We start from the raw sequence: 25362 nt of genomic DNA, 5'->3' as shown, positions 1-25362 counted from the left end.
GCACCCAGTGTGTTCACGAAGTGCCTGGCACCAGAGGTATACCTGTACCTAGACGACTGGCTCATCCTGACCTGCTTGCGAGAATTGGTTGCCGGACACACTGAGGTGGGTGACCGTCCAGCTGCTGATGGATCTGGGATTCTCCATCTATCCAAAGTCGTTATTGACACCATCACAGAATGCTCTGTTCCTAGGAGACAGACTCCATATGGTGTCCTTCCTGGCGCGCACATCTGAGGGGCAAGTTGCAGCCATTTAAGGGAAGCTGCAGCGGCTGTCTGCCACGGTGCGAACAATCAAGTCGTTTGGCTTGAGGTCATCCTACATCCAGCTTTGCAGGTTACAGATGTGACCTTTTCTGGAGTTGCTGGACATTCGCTGGATACAGGTGTCGGGAAGCTTAATACAAGATGCTGCTCAACAGTGAGTTCTATCGGGCGATAAGGTGGTGGGGTGTCTGCTCAAACTTTGTCCGGGGCACTGGTTTTCAAAACCCTGCGTACCAGGAGACGATCACCACGGACGCTTCCCTGGAAGGGTGGGGGAGTCTTCACCGGTTGTCTGCACGCCAGAGGCCTGTGGCTGTCGGAGGAGGAGCTCCATATCAACATCCTAGAGCTACGGACAGTTTTCTGGGCCCTCAATTTGGCCTTTCTGTCTCTGAAGGACAAGGTGGTGAGGATCTTCATGAACAAAACCACCACCATGTTCTACATCAGGAAACAGGGGGGTGAAGGGGGGGGGGGTGACTTATCCCCAGCGCTCTCCAAGGAAGCACATGACTTAAGGTGCTTGGTCGTCGGATAAGTGAGGTTCCTTATTCCTCTTCACCTAGCGGGAGTCAAGAACACCATTGCAGACTCCCTCAGCAGGGAGTTGCGCTCCGCCATGAGTGGGAACTTTGACAGGCCTTGGTGCACTGCATCTTCGCCAAGTGGGGCAGGCCCTAGATTGATCCGTTTACAACAGCAGCGAACTCCAAATGTCAGGTTTGCCAGTAGATTCCACCAACCAACGAGCATGGGGGGATATGATCTCCTTCTTGTGGGAAGGCCTGTTCCTGTGCGAGTTTCCTCCATTGCCTCTCATGCAAAGAGTCATCAACACACTCCGACAGCGCCAATGCAGGATGAAATTTATCGCCCTGACGTGGCTGAGGCAGATTTGGTATCCGGACCGTCTGCCTGTTGGCGTCACCCTTGGTCAAGCTGCCGGTAGTTCCGGATCTTCTCACCAGAGGAGGAGTTGCAATCTTGCATAACGACCCAAGGTTGCTGAACCTGAAGGCTTGGCTCATGCAGCCCTGGAGTTTGATTGTAATGAGTTGCCTGCAGACTGCAGAGATCCTCGCCAGGGCCTAGTCATGCTACGGTCACACGTGAAAGCATTTCGCTAAGTGGTGCCGGTCGCAGACTATTACCCCTCAGAGGGTCACACCCCGGGAAATGCTTCCATACGGCCAAGGCTGGCGGGGCACGCGCATCTATCAAGGTGCATCTGGTGGCTAGCTCCTGCTACACCAGATCTCAAGTAAGATCTTCACTGTCTCACTGACTCATCAAGGAGTAACTTGAATTACTTTTTTTGACAATTCCCGCTGGTGAAGGCTCCTGCCCTGGTGTCGGAACTCAATGTGGTTCCAACTAGGCTCATGGGGTGGGTTACGGGGGGGAATCCCCTTCAAGCTGATGGATCAGGCCCCTCTCGTGGATACCTGCTTTCCTTGGATTCACCACCTCTGCCAGGAGGGTCGGTGAGATCCAGGCCCTACCCTGCAAGCAACCATGTCTGACCTTCCACGAATTGAAGGTGTTGCGGACGCACCCCTTTAATGCAGAAGGTTCAGTTGGAATTCCACCTCAATAGTCTTGGGTGGTCACTGTTTTTACCGAAACCTTCGTCATTGGCTGAAAGGGCCTTGTACTTGCTGGACGTTGCTTGTGCCTTGAAGTCCTATGTGACGCACAGAAGGTTTTCGGAAGACTTCACAACTGTTTGTGAACTTTGGTCTTGTCAACCATGGGAAGGGCTTGTCCAATACTTCCATTTGAAGGTGGCTCTGGCTGCATCTTGCTTTGTCATCGGTTGGCGAACTGACCGCAGCCCCACCGTTGAGCCCACTCTTCCAGAGCAATTGCTGCGCTGACGGCATTACTGACTGGTGTGCTCCTGGCTGCTACATGGAGGTCCACCTGCACAAGGTTCTACTGTGTCGATAGACATTCCAGGGAGCAGTCCAGAGTCAGCCAAGCAGTGCTACGCAACCTGTTTGCTTGAGGTGAGGCTGTTCCAGAGGTAAGATTAATTGCATCTGTTGAGCCTTGCTACCTTTCGTGGTGTTGTACTGCTATGTATTAGTTATTCTTAAGCATGTGAATCCATGCCAGACCCCATGCCGGAGAAGGAACCAGTTACTTACCTGCAACTATTGTTCTGCAGCATGGGTCTGAACAATAGTTGCAGGTAAGTAACTGGTTCCTTCTACCCCAGAGGGTAAGATATCGCCTAGTGCCACTTCAAAGTGTCCTCGGCTATATGCAGCATGGCCACCAGCACAGGTGCTGAGGGCTCCAAGGTAAAGTCTGGGCGTTGCAACCTTTGGCTGTGTGACTGAGGGACAGCACCTACCACAGTGATCTGAAGTAGACGCCTCTGCTTTGAGTGCAAGACCCAAGCTGTATTCTCCTGTATTGGAGGCCTCTTGTCTCGGGTCCTCTGTGCCCTTCCACCCAGGGCTTTGTGCAAGGCTCCAAAATGGCAGTGGCACCTGGCAGAGCCTGTCAGGCAGAACGCAATCTGAGATCCGGCTCAGAGCCTGCCAGTGCTTTTGCCCATCGTATGGGCTTTGCAGGACAATCCTAGCCCCCTTCCCTCTGGAAGCGGCAACAGATCCTAAGGTGTAGGTTTTTGGTCCCCCTCAGGGATACATCTACCCATCAGTCATATGGCTACACGCACCAGGCACCTCCGTGCTTTGACCAGGAGGGGAGGCCTAGCGCTTCAGAGGACTGGGCCCTTAGGGACCCAGCAGCTTGTGAGGACTCCTTTGAGTGCTTCCTCATGCGTTCCCCTCAGAGAAAGGCGCCTGAAGAAAGTTGTGAAGGTCATCCTGCAGGTGGCGCCACCCAGACCCCCTCTGGGTACTCCTCCCGTGCTCTTCACTCCGGTCCCGCCACTGGTTCAGGCCCTACTAGTCGTTCTGACCCCTCCACCACCTCCAGTACCACCAACAACTCCCCCTTAGCAGCCGTTGGACCTGTCTGCGGGTCCAGATCTGTGGAGAGGGGGGGGGGATCTCGCTGGCACTTGTGTCCCAAGGGCCAGATTTCCCTTTGTCTGAGTAATAAAAGGGTGGAGGGGTGTGTGGGGGAGGGGTGGACGATGGCGACCAGGTCGTTGAGTCTCGGCATCCATTAACGCCTTTCACGACCTCCTACATGGCCTGGAGGAGTTCTTGGGAAGCCCCTCAGGAGTCGGCTGTGCTAGCAGAAGTCTTTAGGGGGCGGGGTGGCGGGGAGAGAGGGCTCCACAATCTCGTCTGGCATCCTCCTCCAGAAGGATGTCTTGCAGGTGGTGCAAAAAGTCTGGGAGAAACCCAGGCCTAACGCCCAGATGAACAAGACGTGGGACAGCAGTTTTAGGCTGACTGATGGGGAGCCAATCCTCCTTGCCGCCCACCCACATTCTTCTGTGGTGGCTGCAGCCTTGTATTTTAAACCATTGTCTTCCTCCAAGGGAGCCACCTCAGTTAACTGAGGACAAAGTTCTCGAGTCTTTGGGAAAGCGCTGTTATTTGATCTCAGAACGCGGATAACCTCTTGGCTGCGGCTAACCAGCAGCTGTGAGCTGTGGTGGGAGCTTGGGGAATTTCAGGCAGAACTCCTTTTGGACAAGCAAGAATCCTTCAAGGTCAGTTTGGCAGATGCCCATGCCATTGCGCAGTACCTCATGGAGTCTTCGGTCCCCCACATCATCGCAGCCAGCAGAGAGTTGTGCCTTGGTGTTGAGATGAGGATGACTGTGTAAGCACACCAGTTTTCTTTTGGCGTGCAGTAGGGGGATCATGGATCTTCACTTTGAGGGCATGGACCTTTTTCATTCGTCGACCGATGAGTTCACAAAGAAAACCTCCAATCAAACTGCCAAGTCCTTGGCCATCCTGACAAAATCAGGTCAGAAATCCCTCCCCCTGTCAAGCCACGTGCTGTCTCCGAATTGGAGGGGTTCCGTGACCATGGTACACAGGCCCGACGGGTCGCCCAGCGAAAAGGGGGGAAGCAGCAGAGGACGTTGCGTGGGTGGATGCCCACATGGATTGAGGAAAAGGGACTATAGAGTACTGTAGTCACTACAGTGAGTAACTTTAATTTATCAACGAAGGTGCTCATCTGTCAGGATTGTCCAAACCAGTCTGCTGTACGAAAAGTTATTTTACTGACCCTACCACTATGCGAAAACAAACTTGGATCAGGAGAAGGACTCCCTTCTCCTAAAAGTACTTCTAGTATCAATCTTCAAAAACGGTCTCAAATGTTCCTTGAAACTGATGCCACTCTTCTAAGGGTTTTTGTATGTTTTTTAATATCCGACTTGTGAATACTCTTGAGAATATTTCCATTAAATGTTCTAATTTTTTTATTGGATTACTTTGATTTCTCCCTAAAGGTTTGACACTTCTAGGGATTCTTATTAATCCTTTTATTTTTGTCTGAACTCGACGTGCGCTTTTTTAGTCTTTGCATACTTTTTTTTTCACTTTGAGTTTTCCGATAGACAAAACTATCAACTTCAATCAACAATGACAACATTAACAAATAATGCTCTCCCTACTCCCTCCCCCCCCTCACATGAGCTACCATGACCGTCCATCCCTTGGGATGTTAAAACTAACAGTCCAAGAGCTTAATTATGGCATTTCAGGCTCTGCATGTTACTCTTGTACAGTTCGACTAACATATACAATCAGGGAGACCAGTGGAGAGTCCAAACCAGTAGTGGAGTCCAGCTCCGAGGTTAAACTATGCATCTCCCACAGTCAACAAAGTGGCCCCATATGATAAAGAAACTTTTCATTTTGTCATTTTCCATGGCAACTTCTCATATGTGAATACATCCCACAGTTTAGTAATCAAATCATTCCTAGACGGGGCAACCTTGTCCTTTCACTTCTGGGCTAGGACCACCCAGCCAGCTCTCAACATGGATTCGACAATTTTTGGGAAGCTGGAGGATTCGGAATCGGCAGGCTGGACATGTAGCAATATCTGGAGGGCATAAGGCCGGAGCCACGCCAGCCATGTGTTTGATCCAATTTAGAACTTCTGTCCAGTACACTGGAACAGCTGGGCACTCCCACATGTGGAACCACGTTTCCCGCTGCCCACACTGTGTTGGGCATAATGGGGGGGGGGGGGGTCCCAATAACATTTTAGACGTAGGTACCAGAATCAAGGATTTTAAACTTGTGCTCCATGGCTGACGTGTATAGGCCGCCAGTAAACATTAACTTATAGATTGTCCCCCAGGTTTATTCTGTTACCTCCTCCCCTACCATCGCCTCATACACTTGCCTGAAGTTCTGTCTCCCTACAGGTACTATTTTTTACTTGTGTGTGGTCCTGGGGAACTTCTTTCCTGGGACGACTACTTTTAAACCATGCCTCAACAGCAGCACATGCTTCGTGTTATTCTGCATCCAGCAGCGTGACTCTCACCGTGCCTGCAGCCAGCATCCAGTCTTCTGCCACGCCCGCGTGCCTGCAGCCAGCATCCAGTCTTCTGCCATGCCCTCCTCGAATCCGGAGCTCTTAGAATAAAGAGGGAGAAAAGGACAAGGTTGGGAAACAATTTTTTTTCAAATTCCTCACCTGATTCCGGATCCATTTCATCTCCTGCCCTGGAAAGTACATCAGTCCTGCACGCGTCGCTTCGCCAGCTCCAGCACGGCGCCATACTCGCCTGTTCTCACAGCATCTTTCGATCCGGCACTGTCTCATTTCTTCGCCGTACTCTGGCACCTAGGGGCACAAGAATAACAAGGTGAGCCAAGGGAATCAACAAATGACTCTTACCACCATAGACTTACCTGATTTACCACCGGCGGTGGTATTCTCCATATCTTCATATGCCGCATCTGTAAAGAGGGAGAAAAACACGTTAACGCATGCAATAGTTACCGGACAGCGTTGGCTAACACTCTTACCTGAACGCCAGCAGCAGCTACGAGACCTTCTTCTCACGAACTCAGTTGCAACTTAAGGAAGTGGACAAGAGTGAACATCGGGCACATTGAACTCTTTGAACTTGATACTTAGCAATCCCGTCTGGGACTTCAGAGTCAATGCTTACCGGAACTCTCCCAATGCCTTCAAACCAGTGAAGTAACTGGTATCTACACACCCCTGCAAGACACGCAGGATGGAGAGCTCATCTTTTACAAACATAAGGTGAGGTTACTAAGGGGAGATCGGAGGTGATTAGTGGGGGAGAGCGAGAACAGTTGGGAGGCCATCACTAAAACCCACAGGTGGCTAATCCCTGTCTCCACTTGCAGGAAAATACTTCTTCCGGTCCAGCAGACAAGACTAGGCGGGCCAGTCCAGACAGTCATCTCTGCACTACGCATCACGTTGACTGAGACCGCAGCTGTCCGGGTCTGATCGACACCCCTCTGGGGTCTAGGTGAGCGTAACAGGTTATGAAAGGTATGGTCCAAAACATTTGGCGTACAAAGTTTCTATGGGTGTATGTTAAAAAAAAAAAAATTGATATAAAAAAGAATTAAAAATATTTTCTTTGAACTTAAATTGTAAGTGAAGAACCTATCCAACCTCATTGCCCTCAATCTGTTTTGATTACAATGATAATAAGGATGAGCCAATCCCTGCCACATTTATTGGCTATGTAGCCCCACCTTATTATAAACGCCTTATTGTCTAAAAATAGACTAGGCTCATTCCTTACCACAAGCCTTTGCGGTAGCACTCCACTTCTGAAATATTCCAGCATTATCGTGCCATGAAGTTCAGTATGAATAAATCTTTTTTTCAATTGAAACAACTCATCCCAGTTACTAATGTTGGTTATGGGGGAAACTCTCCACCTCGTTAGAAAAGATGGCAGATCTTGCCAGTAAATCTGTTAAATATTTTTCATCCTAACTGCGAGTCTTGTCTGCTGCCCTATTACGAGGTATTCATGAAATAGTCAATTATAGAACACACACACACACATTAAACACCCTTCAGACCAACTGGCTCATATAACATAGTCAGTGGTGAGTATATTGTCCCACGACCGATAGCCATGCGCAATCAGCAGTGGACATGAGAACAGGGGACACTAGGCATTTTAAACTCTGGTCATACCTGGTCAGCACCTATCTATCTTTCGAAAAGATTCAATTTATGCCCCGTTTGTCAATTATATAGTAACTGTATTACTCTTAACAATCCATTAATGGAATATTAAAAATTCATAATACAAATGCAATGTCAAACGAAATAAGTTGTGCAAAACGCATCTTTTGTGGACAACAAATGCCTAATACAAAAATGCAAAAAGTAAAAAAAAGAAACTGTATTCTCACAAACTCGCATACTCCTAATTCACACGCCATATCCATACAAAGCAATACCTGAACCGAATTGAGCAACACAATTGAAAAAATCAATCAAAAATGAAAATTGAGCCTAAATTCAACTATTAACACAATCAATATACTGCTCAAAAAAATGAAACTCAGTTAAATAGTGATTCCTTAATTAGCTAGTTCTAGTGGATATATATTAGGTCATAATTAATAGGACCAAGCAAAAAAAAGTTTCTTTCCATCTCCGCTGCAATCATCTTTTGTGTGGCATTTTGTCAAGGGTTGGGTGACCTAAGTCTTGATTTGTAGGCTTCTTGCCTTGCCATATGAACAAAGACTCCAGGCAGTAGAGTTTTGCAAAAAAAGAATTCAGGTAGGGGTGTAGGAAGGGAGATAAACAAGTAGAGGAGCCGGGGAAGAATATTCATGTTCACTGACACCATTCGCCCGAACCAAGAGCGCGAGGGGGTGCCCAGCACTGGAGATTTGATCTTATAGCTTCTAGGATGGGGGTATAGTTTACGTCTGCCAGTCCTGTAAGATCTCTGGGTAGGTGTATGCCCAGGTATGGGGAGGACTTGCCCTCAACTCTCATGCCACATATTGTCTTTCTGCCCCTGGTTGCGGAGTCGTCTTCTATAGACAGCACACATGATTTGGAGAGATTGATTTTAAGGCCTAAGCGCCTGCCAAACCTCTGTATCTGACTTAATAGTTCGGGGAGAGCAGCTGGTAGTCTTGTCAGGTAAGAGAATATTGTATGCAAATGGGGAGAGCTTATAGTTGACTTCCCCAAACTGAATTCCCATTATTCCCGTTATTAATGGCAAATGCCAGAGGCTCCATGGCCAGGGGGTAGATGGGGCAGCCCATTCCTGTCCCTCTTGAGGGGCGCAGGGAGGGCGGAGACCGTGCCATTAACAGCCACTAGCCACCTCCTGAAATTGGTGCCAAGCTCCATCTTCTGCAGGACTTTAAGCATGTAGGGCCATTTAACACGGTCAAAGGTCTGAGCCGATGGACACCAGATGCGCGTCTATTCCCCTAACTCCGAAAGCTTTGTCTATTTGGGTTTCCAAAAGGTTCAGATTCGATTGGATTCTAAGTCTTGAAGATGTTCATTCACACTGTCCACTTTTTTTTGTCCAGTCCGTCCAGTCTCTTGCCGATGTCAGCCCTAAAGCCTCTAATTTCTTAAATGAGTGCTGCCATGCCTTTTGGCCTCGGATTGGGCCTCCTCCGAGTCTGTTGCGCATGTGGACGGCATGGTTGTCTGGGATAGGATCTGGTTGCGTCAGTGTCTTTGAATGGCAGTTGTCCAGTTCATTGGTGGTTGGGGGGGGGTGTCGAAACCTTGATGTTTGAGGTGGGTGCCCAAGGTAATGGCACTCCATGAGGTTGGCGGGGTCAAGGGTCCACAGGCCCTGTTCTGGGTTTTACTGATGCAACTCTGTTGGGGCCTTTCCTTCGTGCTCCACACCACTTACTGGGGGTACGTCGACCTGTTTTTCGGGGTGGGGGCCAGAGTCACAGGGCACTAACACTGCCCCAGGTAGAGGATAATCCATGGGGGGGTCCTCAGTATGCGAGGTATTGTAGGCAAAGGGGTTGCAACTCGGGTGTTGGTTCTCCCCACTGACGCTTGCAGATCTACGGTAGGCCACAAACTACTTTGGGGTCTCCGACTGCCCCTTTAGTTGTGTCCGGGGGGAGTCACATGGAGGCAGTGGGGGGGTTCTAGCTTATTCCAGTGCCCTTAGGGCGTTGCGCCAACCAGCAAGATCATGATTGGGTTCAACAAAGGCTGGCGCCTCTGAATTCAGGAACAATGTGGGGTTGGCTGCCCCTTCAGGGCGCTGGCTGGGCTCAACGGAGGGGATCTCATGCAATGATCCTGTGGCTAAATCAGATGCCTTAGTGAAGACTAGTGGGAGATAAACGGAAGTAATAAAGAGCAGGTTTGCCGTTTCAGTAGGAGATGAAGGGTGTCTGTTGGAGCTGAGTTTGTAGTGCACTATGAACTGCTACCAATGTGTGCAGTGGTCCAGCAACGAGGCAAGAAGGGACTCAGCTGGGTGCTTGTGGCACTGTGATAATGAAGTCCACGCCCTCCTGAGCACGGCTGGAGGTTCCTGGTGGCCTGCACCGCAGCTGTGGTGTCCCTGGGCCGGGGCCTCCGTTGCACTGCCTCGGCCGGGGGTCCGCACTACTTATGCAACTGGGGTGGAGGGCTTAGGGGTGGGGATTGGGGAGGGGCGTGTCTTCACAAGTAGGCTGTCTTTCCCCCCAACAGCTTTCCCCAACAGCTTTTGATGTGGGGAAGATTCTCCCAGGGGGCTTGCCAAGGGCACAGGCGTGTGGGTCGCATGGTGGTAGTGCTGGGCCCTGTCATGGGTACAGGGTCTCTCTTGCGGAGTCTGTACTGTTGAATAGGGTCGGGTACCTGGGCCCTCTGCTCCCAGTGGCCCGCAGATGATTGTGATCTGATGCCGTTGGGTTCACATCTTCCTAGAAGTGGGTCTCTGGTACACCCTCCCGGGGGGTGCGCTCTGTCCTCCATTGTCCCCAGTGTAGAGGTAGTCTCATTCTTGGGCATTTTGGGGGGGTTCCCATTTAATTTGGCCTGTGAACAGTGGCAAATGGTCTCGTTATGGCATAGTTCTGGGTCTGAACCTCATGCCCCAGGCACTTCAGCAATACCTTGTATCCCCTGCATGTGTTACACAGTGACATAATGTGCGCTGCAAACAAACATTTAAGGGAACTTTATAGTTTCAAAATAAATTTGCAGCGCTGGAGCAGAAAATCTCTTCAGCTATAAAAATCTTTGAAATTCACTGAAGAAACTTTGTTAAAGGCATATTAATGGTTAAGTTTTATTGTGCAAATTCTACTGTAGATTGGCTGGTGGTAGTGCTGTGACCGAAGCCCATGCCCCAGGGATTGCGTCCACTGCCAATGGCTGCAAACGTGGACATTGCCTCCAGGCTGGTCCACTGTACCCCCATAATACCATCAGAAGACCAGGCCCAGTGGATATTTGGGTGGTTTGGTGGGTCAAGGGTCCTGCTTGAACCTCAAGCCCTAGTCAATTAATCCACGACTTACATTCTCAAAATGTGCTCCTCAAAGTTGCACACGTGCTGCTAAAGGTGTTTGTTAATGGATGTTTCTTGATTCATGCATGTTAAAGTGGAATTATTTACTTGCATACAGTGCTGGAACATATTAAAAAATGACGAGCTACAAAAACCTTTAAATCAGAAAACTTTGTTAAAGGGATGTTATGGTTGCAGCGCAAAATAGATATATTTTGTTCTTCAATTTGTGATAAGCTATGCAAACATAACTCGTGATTCCTCCATGCACTGCCCTAACACCCAGGACATAATGTTGCTTCACAGATGACGGCATGGATGAAATCACTGACTTCAAATATCATGGAAAGCCCCACAATGTGACCCACAAACAATCCCCGAACTTCCAGACTATGATAACAGCCCTGAAATACCTATTTAACAGATAAGCCCAAAATGCAGCAGCCAGACTGCTCTTGAGACTAAAGTTTAAAAAAATCACCCTTCAGAAACCTGCTAGAAACCAAACTATTCAAAACCCAACTATTGAACTAACCCCAGCACTGAAACCTCAACCACCTATACACCTACGTGAGTCTATTTCAACCCTATGAAATTTGAACCCAGAATTATGATTATAACAGGAACCCATAGACCAATTGCTGACAACTATTGGTGAATGGACTTCACCCAATAATTTCACTGGATAAGGCCCGCGGCCTTGCTCCTGGATAGAACGGAATTCCCCCCCACCTCATGTCTACTTAATTTGTCGAATAACTGACTCTTTAAATGCCCTATCAACTCACGAAAAACCCCAAACATCTCTTCCAAAAACGTACTGCTTCCTTGGGTCTGTTACACACATCAATAGTAATCTATCTTTGACTAAGCAACACACCTATGTGAACATTGGGTCACTTTTACACGACATTTAAAGGTTAAGGGGTCATAATTGCAAAATTGTTTGCATCTTACGTGGACATTGGATTTGTGGAAAGTTTGTACTGGCTCCTGGTTAATGCAGGATACCCGGGAGCTGCTTTTTGCTCAAGCTTATCCAATCTTAATTTTCGATCTCTGTTGGTCATTTTATTTGGTATTGGTTTTGCGGTTTAGTTATTGTGGCTAAACTTTGCTACCATTTGTTGGTTGAGTTCTTGTGTTGATATGGTCTTCAGAGTTGTCCATCTCGTGTTGATGATTCTTTTTCTCTTGCCAGTTTTTTGTGTTGGTTACTCGGTTCAGTTGGGTTTCTCATGGCCATCTCCGGTCTGTGTCTTGTGTTTTCAGCATCCCTCATGTGGTTGTGATGGTAAGGATGGCTCCTTGTCAATTGGTTGTAAGTTGGTGGGTGGCATGACAAAGTGAATTTGGTAGCCTTCTGGTGAAGAGGCTCTTCCAGAAACTGCTTGGATGCAATTTCTTGTTATACATTTGCTCCTTGACATGGTAAGTGGAGGTGATTGGCTGCCTTTTGTCAGGTTTGTTCTCTTATGGTACCTTTTCTTTTATGGTACCTTCTCGTGTCTTTACTGTTAAGTAGATTCATATTTTTTTGTTTGAAGGCTTTTTGGTTGGTTGTCTGTGCCTGGTTTTGATTTGGGATGCTTTACTTGCGTTTCTTGTCTTTCCTGGTAGGTTGTCTGGATCTCTACAGGTTTTGATGGCACGTTGCCCAGTTGTGCAATTTATGGGTGATAACTGCTTTTCTTTGGATAATATTCCTGTTCTGCCAACGTCTTAGTGGGCAATACTTATTTGAGCAATGTTCGCTAGAGCTATTCCAACTGGCTGCTTGCATTTTGTTGGTTTTAGGGTAATATCCATGCCACAGGGACCTCCGGGATCAAGTTGTTTCAGGGCTTACAATGTGTCTAGTGTGGGAGGATGCAGAGCAAGCAGCAGAACACTGCAGGGGCAGAACTTGTAATGCGAGGCCTCTAGGTTTGAGTGGCAGATTTTTCCCAGTGGCCGTTTTATGTTAAAGGATATTTATACCTCGCACTGTCACCACCGGAGTGTTCCCCTGGCGGATCTGAAAAGGTGAGAGTGGGGTAGGTTTAGTAGGCCTGAGCGGGAAAAGGCTCAAAAGCTGTGATAGCTTCAGTTCAGTTTACAGTTCATTATTTAAAACAAAAATATTTGGTTGGTAGTTGTCATGTGCTGTTGTGCGAGGCTGTGTGGTTTGTTTTGTTGCGGTGTAGTGAAGTAAGTGCGTTTTGCTGTGCAATCTAGGTATGGTTGTGTTTAGTTTAGAGTTTGAGAGATGTGGGCAGAGGGATGACTTTTATTTTTTATTGGCTAAACATCAGTTCGAAGTCTGACGCATGGTTAAACTTCACCTGGACAGAGGGTGAACTCCTAAATTGGAGGAACAACAGTAAATGTTAAACGCCTAGATTTGAGATGTGGATCTAGGGAGAACGCCCTAGGTATTGGACCACAGCAGTAAAATACCACATAGGTTGGTACACAGGAGTGATGGAAATACTATTAAGCAACTGGCTAAATTTGGTATGCTAGGTTATTGAAGGTAAGCGGAGTGGCAGGGCTTTTTGGAATAGAGATTGCGGTACTCTCCACCCAGACCACACTTGCCTTATCAGTTGCTGCTGGTTGACTGCAGACTGCTGGCGTCCCAGGCAAACACGGGCAAGTGTAGACTGGAGCTGCTTCAAGAGCTGACCTTTGCCTTGGGGCTACCCTGGAAGGGCCTCTAAAATACAGCTATTCCAGTCACAGGTGTCACGGACCAATGAGAATCAAATGGGCAAATAGCCACTTGACTGTTTCAGCCAATTGCAAGGGGTATGGTGGGGGGATTAAAAAAAGCCAGAAACAAAGGACTACACCCCAAAGCTGCATACCGTAGATGGAAACCAGCTCGGAAAACTGAGTGGGACTACACAAAAAACACAAAATAAACCCAATGGAAAACCACACACTAGGCATAAAATGATTGCAGAATGCTCACAAATACCTCCACAAAGATACCTAAAACGAGCCATAAATGTATTAATCAATATAAAACGATCAACCAGCCCTGAAGACTGTCAAATGGTCTCCCTGTAGGATGCATCTGGATTAGTCGGGGAGTCAAGGGGAACATCTCAAAGGTTTTACAATGGCAAGATCGCAACGGTCGAATTCTTAGCGGTTGAAACGGATAGTGGCAATAATTAGCAATAAGTGTGTCTCTGTGGCAAAACCTTAGTGGCAATATCAGATGGGGCCAGATTTTGATTATGGCAAACATTGCAACCCAATTTTAGTTGTCAAACCTTCCAGTTGTAATGTGTAATGGTAAAATCTGATGGTGCATATGCAAATGTTCTGAAGATCTGATGATGGCATAATCTCGCATTAGAAAACTCAGATTAGCAAAATTGGTGTCCAAAACTTACAGGCAGTCTCACATTAGCAAAATTCACATTCGCAAAACTTGAGCTTACTTTCAGTGGGTAGTCCACTAACCCATGGCAACATCTCGGACTCAGAATGGCCAGTCCTTACAATGGTAAAAACAGCCTCACAATGTCAGATTTCACCATGGCAAGATTCAGTGGCAGACCTCCAGTGACAGCCTTCACTGCGGCACAGACCCCATGGCGGCAAGGCAAAACCTTTCATTATCACTGTCTTATGACAACCCTTAACCTTTTAGTCTGTGATCCCATGAGGGAGGGGGTTGCAGAGGGGGCACCAGGTGAAACGACTAGGGAATCTCCCTTAGCTTGTGCCCTTCGCTGGCTCCCTTAAGTGCTGTTCCTGGTCTACTGACCTCCAGCAGCAACATGGGAGGGGGGGTGGGGGGCTTTCAGAGCGAGTGTCAATAGGTGGGCAGGGGACTGTATTTGGGTTGTGAAGGGGATTTGTGCTGGAGATTAGAGGGGCAGCCTCTCGGAAGAGGCAGTAGGCTTTTCCTTACTTGTGGGATCGGGTGGCAGGGCCCCGCAGTGAGGTGGGAAGCAGAAGAGCATCCACCCACTTAGTATGACTTTTTTATTGCTTGGCGCTTTTGTGGGTCTGACTGCAGCCTTCAGTCACTTGGACTGTAACCAGCATGGCCAGTACCAACCGTTCTATCTTGGTAAATATCTTTCTGTATAGGTACTCTGCATTTGCCAGGCACTGGTATCCTATGTCTAGGTAATGCCAGTTACGTCGTTTGCCGTTTTATGGCCGTGACATCATTATGACAATGCTTGGAATAGGCCCATTGTATGCCTTCGCAAAACCAAAAACTACCCAAAAAAAAATAAACACAAATATTGTCTTTGTCAATTCTTCAAGTAGCTAATCCACTCTGTTTTTTTAAACTCCAATTCATCTCAGTCTGAAGAACCAATGTCCACATGAGATGGGTCTAAAGAATAAATATTCCCAAGCTCCGTGCATTTAAGCAGCTTCCTCAGTACATGTTTGTTTAAAATGCTGGCATGGAAAAATAGCATGTATATTTGTAATATTTATGGTTTGCCAGAACATGGACTCATTTGTGCTGAAATCTTTAGTTGAGGCAAAGGTTCGATATTCTTACCACAATACCGTGATGGGGTATGATTAGTGTTAGACAAGATTTGGAGCAGTACCCTTGGGGTGCACTACAACAACCTTGACCTCCTAGCAATGGGGACCAAACCTTTGGTGAAAGTCTGAACTACACAGGTTGGTAGTGTGGCTGAACAGCCAGGCTCATCTCAAGAGGGGTCCATGTGCAATACCGAGAGGAGTGTTACAGAGATTTGAGAATAAAACAAGAGATCACAATATTTTGTAGCAGGTAAGTACTTTTGAATCCCCCCCAATGCAAACTACATTAACCCTTTCCTGTAGGGAAGGTAAGACACAAGCAGAGAAGAGTTTTTCAGGGAGCCAGGCCAGCCAACGTCAATTGAGCAAAAGTATAGTAGAGCTGAAGCACGTCTTGCACAATGTTTTAGAAGTCTTTGCAGAAAAAGTAGAATCAATGTAGGGTCACATGCTAGGAGGCTTGTGAGTTGTAGAAGATGCAAGCAACTCTAGAGGTAACCAAGACAAGTCTTAACTGAGATCAAGTAGGGCTACTAGACAAGAGGTAGGTTCTCTGTTCCTGTGTGGCTCTGTAGATCCTGTTCTTGGGCGTCAGTTGTGGGGATAAGAGGGAGGACTTCTGGGGACTCCTACAACACAATGGTCAGCGATGGAAAAGGACCAACTTCTATTCACATTCCTCGCATCTGGGGTCCAGCACTCTGTTGAGGTGGCTCAGGCTTGGTCAGTCCTGCTTACTGGGAGTCCGGAGGATCTTCCAGCAACTCGGGTGCGTCTTAAAAGTGCAGTCCGTTTGGTGTTCCCCTCCCTGGCACTTCGGTTCCAGCAGCAGTGGAAGTACAGCCAGCTCAGAGAGGATGCCCAGACGGACTTATTTTGGAGTTCATTGGTCCCACCAACTCGTTGGGAGAAGTCATCCTTGCAGTGCTTCTCCAGTCGAGGTGAATTCGGAGCTTCAGCAGCAGCGCTTCAACGGGCAAACTAACGGTTCAGGAGTTGCAGCAGGCGTCGCTTCCAAGGTTTCCTTTGCATTCCTTTGGTCAGCGGTCGACTCTGCCTTCCAAGCCAAAAAGCCTCACCTTTTATGCAGGGTTCTTCCATTCATTCCAGCCTAGCTGTCAATCGCACATCAGGGTGGTTGGCCTTGCCGGACAGCCAGCCAGCCAATCACCTTTGGGTGCATTCCTGTAACCAAGGGGATTACGCACAGGGCGTTTCGGGCCCCTCCCTCACTTCCTGCTCCTGCCAGACATACTGGAGCCAGAGGCAGGCCTCACTCGTGAATCCCACCAAAGACAAAACGAACAAAGGCTTCAAACCTGGTCTGGCGCGCAGAGTAAATCTCAAGAAGGACCTTTCCAACAAGAAATGGTGAAAAAAGACCAGGGCCATTTTGGCAAAATGGGCATCCATTGGTGCTTGACTGCAGCTGCGAAAACAGCCCGCGGTAAAAACACACAATGGTAGTAACAGTAAACCACTGCTAAGTGCAATTATTGTATAAATGGTGACATAAAAATGTTACAGGAGAAGCTAGACAAAGTGGATACTAAGTAACCCCTCCAGCACCCTATGGTAAGATTTGTGCTGGGGTCTAGAAAGTTACAAATTGTAAGTAAAGTCAATTTCACTTTACTGTGCTTGGAAACCGTAGTTTATCCAAGAGAAAGTATGTAAACGTTTGGGAAATCGAAGACTGACTTCCATGTGCCACTGCACTGAAGGTGCTGCGTGTTACAATGCAACGATGATGCCTATGAAGTTTGTCAGACTACAAAACCAAAAAGAAAACTTGTTAAATTACAGAAAAATACACGAGAAAGTGTGAAAAGGTTAAGAAATAAAGTTCTGGGGTCTCTAAGGTAGAGAGGAATTGGCACATTTCTGAGAATTCTCCCTAACAATTAGTTTTCCCGTTTACTACTTGAGACCTTGTACTCTGCTTTCTAAATTGAATACAAAGAAAGCTGAAACAATGCATATTCAAACCACCATGTGACAATAACTTTAAGGCAAAATGTTTATGGCAATAAACCTTGCACTAGTCAGTCTTTAGGGCTGTGCATGGGCATTACAATGTTGATTTTCCTCTTCAAAACAAGGTACATTAAATCCAAAAAAGGAAAGGGTGTTGGTGCAATTAATTTTTTTGGCTTTAAAATGTTGTTCTTATGGTAAATCTTGTATTGCCTGCCTGCCACAGTATTGTAAGATAGTGTGCTGTAATTCTTAGTTTGTTTGATTCGAAACCTAGGTAATTGGTGAAAATACAATTGCAAAGGAGCTCTAATAATGAGAATGTGTACTTGTTTTAGTTATGTCTTCTGAAGCTTTGGTAATTCTGCATGTTTTGTTTTACAGTACCCAGCCTGCTCCACGCCCTGAAGTGGATAGTACTGCTGAAAATGGAATATTAAAGCCGGTAATGTTCACTATACACCAGTTTTGCTAAGCACTTCATTGTGCATCTACAATTTGCAGTACATTTCGGTGTCGACCATTTTTAATATTGACTTTGTTTTATCACTAGTGAGTTTCTTTTCGCCTAGAATATCTTGATTTAGGTTCTGTTGAAGCGTGTTTTTTATTCACTTTGCATTTACAACATACAAAAGTTTAAAAAGCTTCAGCACCTGTACTTATAATTATGTAATTTTATTTATTGGATATTTGTAAGGCGCCTATGCAACAAATGGTGGATCACAGCGCCACAAGACCAAACGGGGCCTCAGGGGGATGCAAACAGTCCTTCTAGGCCATGGGGCATTAGGATTGTGCAAGTGCAGTAACGAGTGTGAGGGAGCGCGCCAGGGGGACCGGGTGTGCCGGTCTGGGCGACATGCAAAGTGCAAGGAAGAGGGAGGCGCAGGGAGGGGGGAGAAGAGGGCAACCAGTGCTAAGAAAGTGCTAATGGGAGGTCCAGTACCAGGGATATGATGGCGCTAAATACGCAGAGGTTTCATAGTGTGGACCCGGAGATTGAACCTGTGTTGCTCTGTGTCGTCTTGCATCCAAGGCGAGCATGTTGCCCCTGAGCTAACCTCCCATTGTATATGGACCCTTTTCTCCTGCTTATCCATGCAAAGTCCGAAGAGGGGGTTGGTGCACTGTAGAACTAAGGGAAGCAGGCAGCCAGCCACTGCAAGATTGGGGACGTGGAGCATTTTGGCATGCGAAAGAGAAGGAAGAAAAGGGTAGTGTCCTGAGGAGGTTATCAAAGTTAAGGAGGTCCGGTTCATACCTGAGGGGAGCAGGGAGACCATTCCTAAAGGGGATACTCCTGCGAAGGAGAGATCTACCCCCACTCTTCTTAGAGAAGAGTCTGATCTGCAGAAAGTTGGCGCTAAAACGAAGACCGGAGGGCTTTAGCAGGGAGTTATGTAGGAAGCGAGTTGGATGTAGCAGTGTCCCAGGCCCCAGAGCGCCTTGTGGATGTCTGAGGGTCTTGAACTTGACCCTAGCAGAAACCAGGAGCCAGTAGAGAGACTTTAGGACTGGAGAAATGCAGTCCCTGGGCTTGATGCAAAGGATAAGTCTTGCAGTCCTATTCTGGATTAGCTGAAAATCAGGAAGGGAAGATAAAGGAAGATTGAGGAAGAGGCTGTTGCAGTAGTCCAGCCTAGAGAGGACCAGAGCTCTGGAGACAATGAGGGGAAGGTGAGGAAAAGCAACAACACCTCTGTGTAGGTGCAGCTGATGGTGGGCATTCTTGGCAAGGTCGTTGATGTGAGCAGAGAATGGAGTTAAACATGACACCATGGTTTTTAGCCTCACATGAGGGTCAGGGGACGCAGAGCGGACATAGGGTAAGAGGGAGTTGGAGTCCCAATTAGAAGGATCTCTGCATTACTGGCATTAAGGCAGAGATCATTGACAGCACGCAAGCCTGAATAGCAGTCGGGGAGGTGGGAAGCTTGAAGGAGAGCTGTCGTCTGCATAACACAAAGTGAGGTGAGGTCATCAAGTGGGTCAGGGGCAAGGTAGATGTTAAAGAGCCACGTGGATGGGATGGATCTTTGAGGGATGCAGCAGGTGGAGAAGGTGATGGAGGAGAGAAGGGCCCAGTTGAACCTGGGAAGGTCTTGTCAGAGGAATGAGGTCAACGAGGCCAGTGATTCCAAGGGTGTCACAGAGCCGACTCGTGAGGGTGGGAGTGATTGACCGTGTCAAAGGTAGAGGAAAAATCCAGTAGAATAAGAACGGAAGGAGAGTTGGAATTGAGATTTGAGAGCAGGTAATCATGGGTGTTCAGAAGAGCAGCTTCCGTGCCTCTAGCTGCTCTGAAGCCCTACTGGTGGTCATGGAGACAACCAACAGATTCAGTGTGTTGGGTCAGTTGGGAGTTGGCCAGCTTCGCTAGGAGTTGTTCCAGGAAGGGGTAATGGAAAAAGAGCCATAATTTGCAGGGCAGGAACGGTCGGCAGAAGGCATTTTGAGAGGATGCACAAGTGAGTGCTTGAGCGGAGAGGGAAGGAGCCAGTGTTTGGAGGAGACATTCATAGAGAGGACCTGTCTAGAGACATCATCCGGTGCTATGGGCGAGAAAGACGACCGAAGGTAAGGGGAGAACCAAGCCAAGGGAGGTTAAGGAGCAGGGGTGGGCATTGAAGTACATAGGGTCAGGGCAGGCAGGAGAGACGTTGAGACTATGGTAGGATTGGCGATTTCTGTGCACATTTTAAACAGTTCACCAGTGTTGGTAGCCCCAGAGATGCAGGATTTAATATGGGCATTCTGAGTGGATAGGAGTCTGTAATGCCTTCAGAGCAGGCAGCAGGCCAGTTTCAGAGGGTTTGCCTGATGCCTGCCACTTCCGCTCAGCAACTCTGCACTTGCGTTTATGACCGGCTAGGTCAGTCATACCATGTATTCTTCTTAGAGGCAGACTTCATGCAGATCCTCATGATGGGCAAAGATGTCCAGGGTGTTGCTGATAGCAAGGTGAAGATTGGCAAGGGCAGAATCGGTGTGGGAGTCGGAGGCAGGAGCAGAAGGGGATGAAAGTGGCGGCAAAAGAAGCAACAGGCACTTGCTTCATCATTCGAATGGCAGAGAAGACTTTCAGTGCAGGCATGGGGCTTAGCCGGGGGACCTAAGATATCCAGGTGAGAGGACAGGAGAGCATGGTCAGACCAGGAGAGGGGTAGTCTGAGATGGGGTTGGGGAATGGGGGGGTGGCAAAAGATTTTGGCTGAGATGAGGGCTTCCAAGGTATGTCCAGCTGAGTGATTTGGCCCAGAGGGATGAATGGCGAGGGAAAGAGTCCGAGGTTGGAGGAGTCCAGTTGATGATTCAGAAGAGTCAGTGAATATTAAGTCTCTGAGCTTGAGGTGAAGGCAAGCAGTGAAGAGGTGAAGTCAGACCATTCTGAGAGGAAGAGGGAGACCGATAAGGCGGGAGACCGATAAGGCATTGTGTAGATGGCGAGTCAACAAAGGGGTTGGAGGGACGCCAGACCTGCAGATGAGGTTTGAAGGAAGAGTAGGTCTGAGTGCAGTAGCAGGATCCCACTTGGGGAACATCAAGGCCACTCGGACTCCAGACAGGTTAGGCCTGGGCTTAGAGAGGATCTTGTAGCCCTCGGGAATGAGTGTCAAGCAGTGACGGTGCTGGCAGAGCACCAAGTCTCAGTGAGAGCGAGAACATCAAGTTCTTCAAGAAGGATAAAGATATCGTAGGAGTGTTTAACAGCAAAGCGAGAGTTGGGGGTAGCTAGTTGTAGCTGTTTTCATATTTGAAGGACTTTTGAGAAGGGGTACAGGGAAGTGGCACGCCTGTCTGAGGTGTAGAAGGGGCAAGAGGGGTGGCAGACAGAAATGGCAGGGGAGGAAGTTGATGAAAGACTGATCTGTCGAGGAGGAGTTTGGCCTGAGGTCCCTGGGCCATGATTTAGCCATTCAGTTGGACATTAATGATGCATTTAGAGGATGAGAAGCCTGCCAAGAATACTTCCCATGTGTTGCCACCATTGATGCACGACAAAGAGAAGGGGGCGAGGACAAGAGACCATGTGGACGGTCCATAGGTCTGGAGAGGGAGTAAAAGAGAATGTCTTGACAGTCTGCCTGGCGGAAGCATTGATGTCTGCGATTGGCAGGCCTGTATTGGAGACCAGGAGATCTTTTTTGAACTTTTTCCTTCCAGGCTTCGAGAGGGAGAGGGAGGATAGGTGATGCGGTAGCAGTTAGAGTAAATAGGAGAGATGGAGATTACTATGGAGGGAGATGGCAGAAAGAAGTAAAAAGGCGGCGAGACTACGCAATGCATGGAGAAACTGCACAACAAACTCACCAGGCAGCCTAGCAGCTAGACAGTTGCAGACCAGTTGGTCACTCTACTTAGGGTAGCAGGGCATCCCAAGCATTCCAAAGTGGTGTGCGCCATCGGGAGCCATACACCATTAGGGACACTTCGCCAAGGCTCCAGCCAGTAAATCTGTAAAGTCCAGCAGAAAGCGACTGTGCATTCCCTATTCCACTAAGAAGTGACAAGGAGGGGCTGCTGCCGATCCCTTTGGTACCAGGAAGGATATGTACTGATAACGCTAGCAACCCACTGTCCAAGACAAGGCAGCTTAGAATATGGAATTGCAGGGGACGAAGCCAGACAGAAGTGTGAAAACGAAAACAATTGGAAAATGTAGTCAAGGACCCTCTCAGCCAGCAACCACCTAAAGCGCTGTACCATACAAGGATTGTCAGCCGTCCTCACAAAGTGCTGTATTAGCTGCAGAGCCCAGCACTTCTACTAAGAGTTCCAGCATGCCTTCTGAAAGACAAGGGACTGGGGGTCCGGATTTGCAGCGTTTCATGCTCAAACCTTTCTGAGCTAGGCCCAGCGAAAACCTTGCATCTACCAAGAGGCCTAAACTGAAATGGACTGTCCCCTGGACCATCCTGCCAATGGGACAATCAACCTGCTCCACAACCTTGGGGAAATCCTCGGCCACCTCAAGAACTGATGGGGGACACTCATCAGACACCACTTCCCCACAGTTATACTGGACATGCCACTTCACCAAACTCGCTCACTGAGAGGCCACAGCTGTTCCCCGGAGGATCCTCTGCAGATTACAAGGTGGGAAGGCCATTCCAAACAAGGGCTGCTCACCGCTGACCACATCAGGGCCCACTAGTAAGACCAGACATGGAGCTTGCCACAATGAGCCTCTGTTAGACCCAGGGGGACTTTGGCTAATGATTGACGCAGCACTGCACTTCAGCTCCAGAGAACTATGGTCGTGGCACCACACAGCAGATCAGAAGCAGATGGGCAGGCCCACTGTGTTCTTCGCGGCTGAGAAATGCCAGCAGCCATGGAAAATGGCAACGCCTCCAGGGCAGCAAACTACATCTGCAGCAGAGCAGTCTCAATCACATAGCAGTGGACAGAAAAGCCAGATGTATCTGTTAATGTGCCATCATTCATGCAACCTACAAATAACTATTTTTCTGATGCTTGTTAATCTCCTTAGAATCACAAGCTATGCATATGGGCTGACATCCAGTGGTAAGCGTAGAGTATTGCATCTTGTCTTTCGGGGACCGAAAGGGGACTTCAGCATAGGTGTGTCTGTAACACTATCCCTATCGTGCGTGTAGTGTACCCAAAAATCCCTCACGTGCTGAGTTACCTCAGATTGTTTTTCTCTGCCCAGATAACTGGTCGCCCTATTGCTGAGCTCTTTTATAAGAGACATGGTCAGATCCTTGTCTATCGACTTTGTCGATTATCCCCTGATAATAACTACGGTGCTTCCTGTGCTACCTGAAGACAACGGGGGACTTCAACGCCTAAATTCCAGCGACGGAGCTGTCCACTTAGCCGGGCCCTCTGGCCGGCCTACACAGTAGGGCGAGTGGGGTCGGAGTGGTCATATCCTTTCAGCTATGTCTCTCCTTTTTCTCCCTCTTTGCCCTCTAGGTCTGGTCATCGCCTTTATTACCTTTCGCTATGGAAAGGACACCAATTAGGTTTTTCCCCTCTTGCAGGGCCAGATACCCATGGAAGGATTAACACGATAAGTGCAATAATTGTCTACCCTGTGACCACGACGAAGCGCGGTGCACGGCCTGTAGTCTCCTTCGATTTAACACTTCAGGAGCGCCGCGTTAAGCCGCCAATGGCATTTCGCAGGCTGGATTTTCCCCCATTGCCACACCCTCCTTAAGTGAACAGGGTATTAGTGATGACCAGGCATCAGTGTCGGATGCCATCAACCACACGACGGACACCTATGTCCGCCACATCAGTCCCCGAACCCGCTAGGCCTGACGCGAGTCACTCTATGGGGGAAAACACCCGGCGACAGGGGTGTACAAGATTGCCACACTAAACCCACAACTCCTCCCCCGATGGTCCCGCTGAAACAGGCAAAGGTGCCAACAGGACCGCTGGAATTTCGACTGAATCCTCTGATCTTCAAGATGAACAGCCTTCCCCGCAGCAGCGTCTTGCGACTGGGCCTTCAAAAAATTAGGGTGCTACCTCCAAACCACATTCAGCCATCGAAGTGTGCTCTCCTGATGCTCCAACGCCCTGGTAGGGGAAAAATCTACCGCTAGGCGTCCTAGTCGCCCGGTAGGAGAAACATGTACTGTTAGGCCTCCTAGTCATACGGCCCACCCCACTTTGCCAAACATCGCCGATAGCATCGCTAGGATTGCTTCGGTAGTGGGACTGAAGGCTAAAGACACAACGAAGCACAGAGCGGGCCGCAAACACGTCGAAAGACGTGCCGCAACACTCCGATGCTGCAGAGGACTAAGAGTCGGGAGCCTTTGGCTAGCTCTATTGGAAACAAATTTCGGAGCCATAGGGAGGAAAATGAAAATGTTCCACCCTTGGACCCTTCTGGTTCATCTAAATGGACCAAAGAAAAATGTGAAGGGTGCACGGACCGTTTAGAAATGTTTCTCAATTTCAGAGCAAATAAACAGCCCCCCCCCCCCCCCAAGAGACCACTGGAGCACCCTCCTTTTGTGGCTGTTTCGAAATTTCATAGAAATTTTGGACCGTCTCAAGAACATTTCACTTCTATCCACCCAGAAGATGAGATTATCAGGACATTTATGGTGAGGAAGAGGATACTAACTTCCTAGAAGACTACACTGTGGATGACCAGGGGGATCCCACGGAAGGCTGGGAAGACGCTCAGCAAGTTGAGATGGAACCATGGGCACTCCCTACTCACAACTAGGACATCTGTGTCCTATGTTTGGATTCCCCCATCTCCACTCCAGTGTTACGCTCACCTGGCTCCCACAAAGGCGTCGATCTGAACTGGACCGCTGCGGTCTCCAATGTGACGCGTAGGGCCGAGATGACGGACTGGACTGGCCCACCTAGCTTTGTTTGCTTGGCCCATAGGAATATTCTTCTGCAAATGGAGAAGGGGATTTGACCACCCGTGGAGTTGAGTGTAAATCGCCGCCACCCCCGCTGTTCTCCCCCCAGATCACCTTTGATGTTACCTCTTAGTCTCACCTGATGGTTTGAAAAGATGAGCTCTCCATCCTGCATTGAGCGCAGGGGCGCGTTGATAACCAGTTGCTTCACTGGCTCGAAGGAATTGGTGAGTTCCAGAACAATATTGACTCTGAAAAGTATGTAGTTCGTAAGAGTTCAAATGCCTGACTTTCACTCTTGTCCGATTCCTTGCAGGTTGCAGCTTGACCCTAGTGTAGAGTTCCTCGTGGCAACCGGTAATATTCTGGTAAGGATTTGTATTTTCCAACACAGTTCGATAAAATGTCAATATGTAACCTGTTGCTTTCTCCCTTATTCAGGCGCTGAGAGAAAGTATGAAGTCTCGGGGAAAAATACCTCCGGTGGTAAAATCAGGTAAGTCTATTGTGGTGAGGAGGGTTCCCCTTGATAGTCCCTTTCTTTCACCTTGCTGTCCTTTTGTTTCCCCTTAGGGGCAGGGGTTCGGCGAAGATACAGTGGAAGAGGAATAGTACCCCCGGTGGTAAAATCAGGTAAGTCTATGGTGGGTAACTAATATTCCTGTGTGTATTCCCTTGGCTCACCTTGCTGTCCTTGTTTTCTCCTTAGATGCCGGAATGCGGCGGAACATGCAGGAGGATGCAGTGGAATGTGAAGATACTGCGAAGGCCGGTGAGTTCAGCGCTGCAGCAGGCGACGCCCATAAAATAA

General features: G+C 48.4%; 1 protein-coding gene across 3 annotated transcripts in view; it reads left to right on the top strand.

The window, feature by feature from the left end:
• The window catches only part of FIP1L1 (factor interacting with PAPOLA and CPSF1), a 708522-nt gene that overhangs the window by 125619 nt on the left and 557541 nt on the right, over window positions 1-25362 (top strand). For all 3 annotated transcript variants that reach the window (XM_069631658.1, XM_069631656.1, XM_069631657.1), the window contains exon 3: window positions 17566-17626. In XM_069631658.1, the coding sequence (XP_069487759.1) occupies window positions 17566-17626 (61 nt within the window). The remainder of the gene's footprint in view (window positions 1-17565; window positions 17627-25362) is intronic.

This window comes from Ambystoma mexicanum, chromosome 6q (assembly GCF_040938575.1).
Source record: "Ambystoma mexicanum isolate Mex_15411 chromosome 6q, UKY_AmexF1_1, whole genome shotgun sequence".
NCBI classification, from domain to species: domain Eukaryota; kingdom Metazoa; phylum Chordata; class Amphibia; order Caudata; family Ambystomatidae; genus Ambystoma; species Ambystoma mexicanum.
Note: the sequence above shows the minus strand (reverse complement) of the source record. Positions and strands in the feature narration are given on the sequence as shown.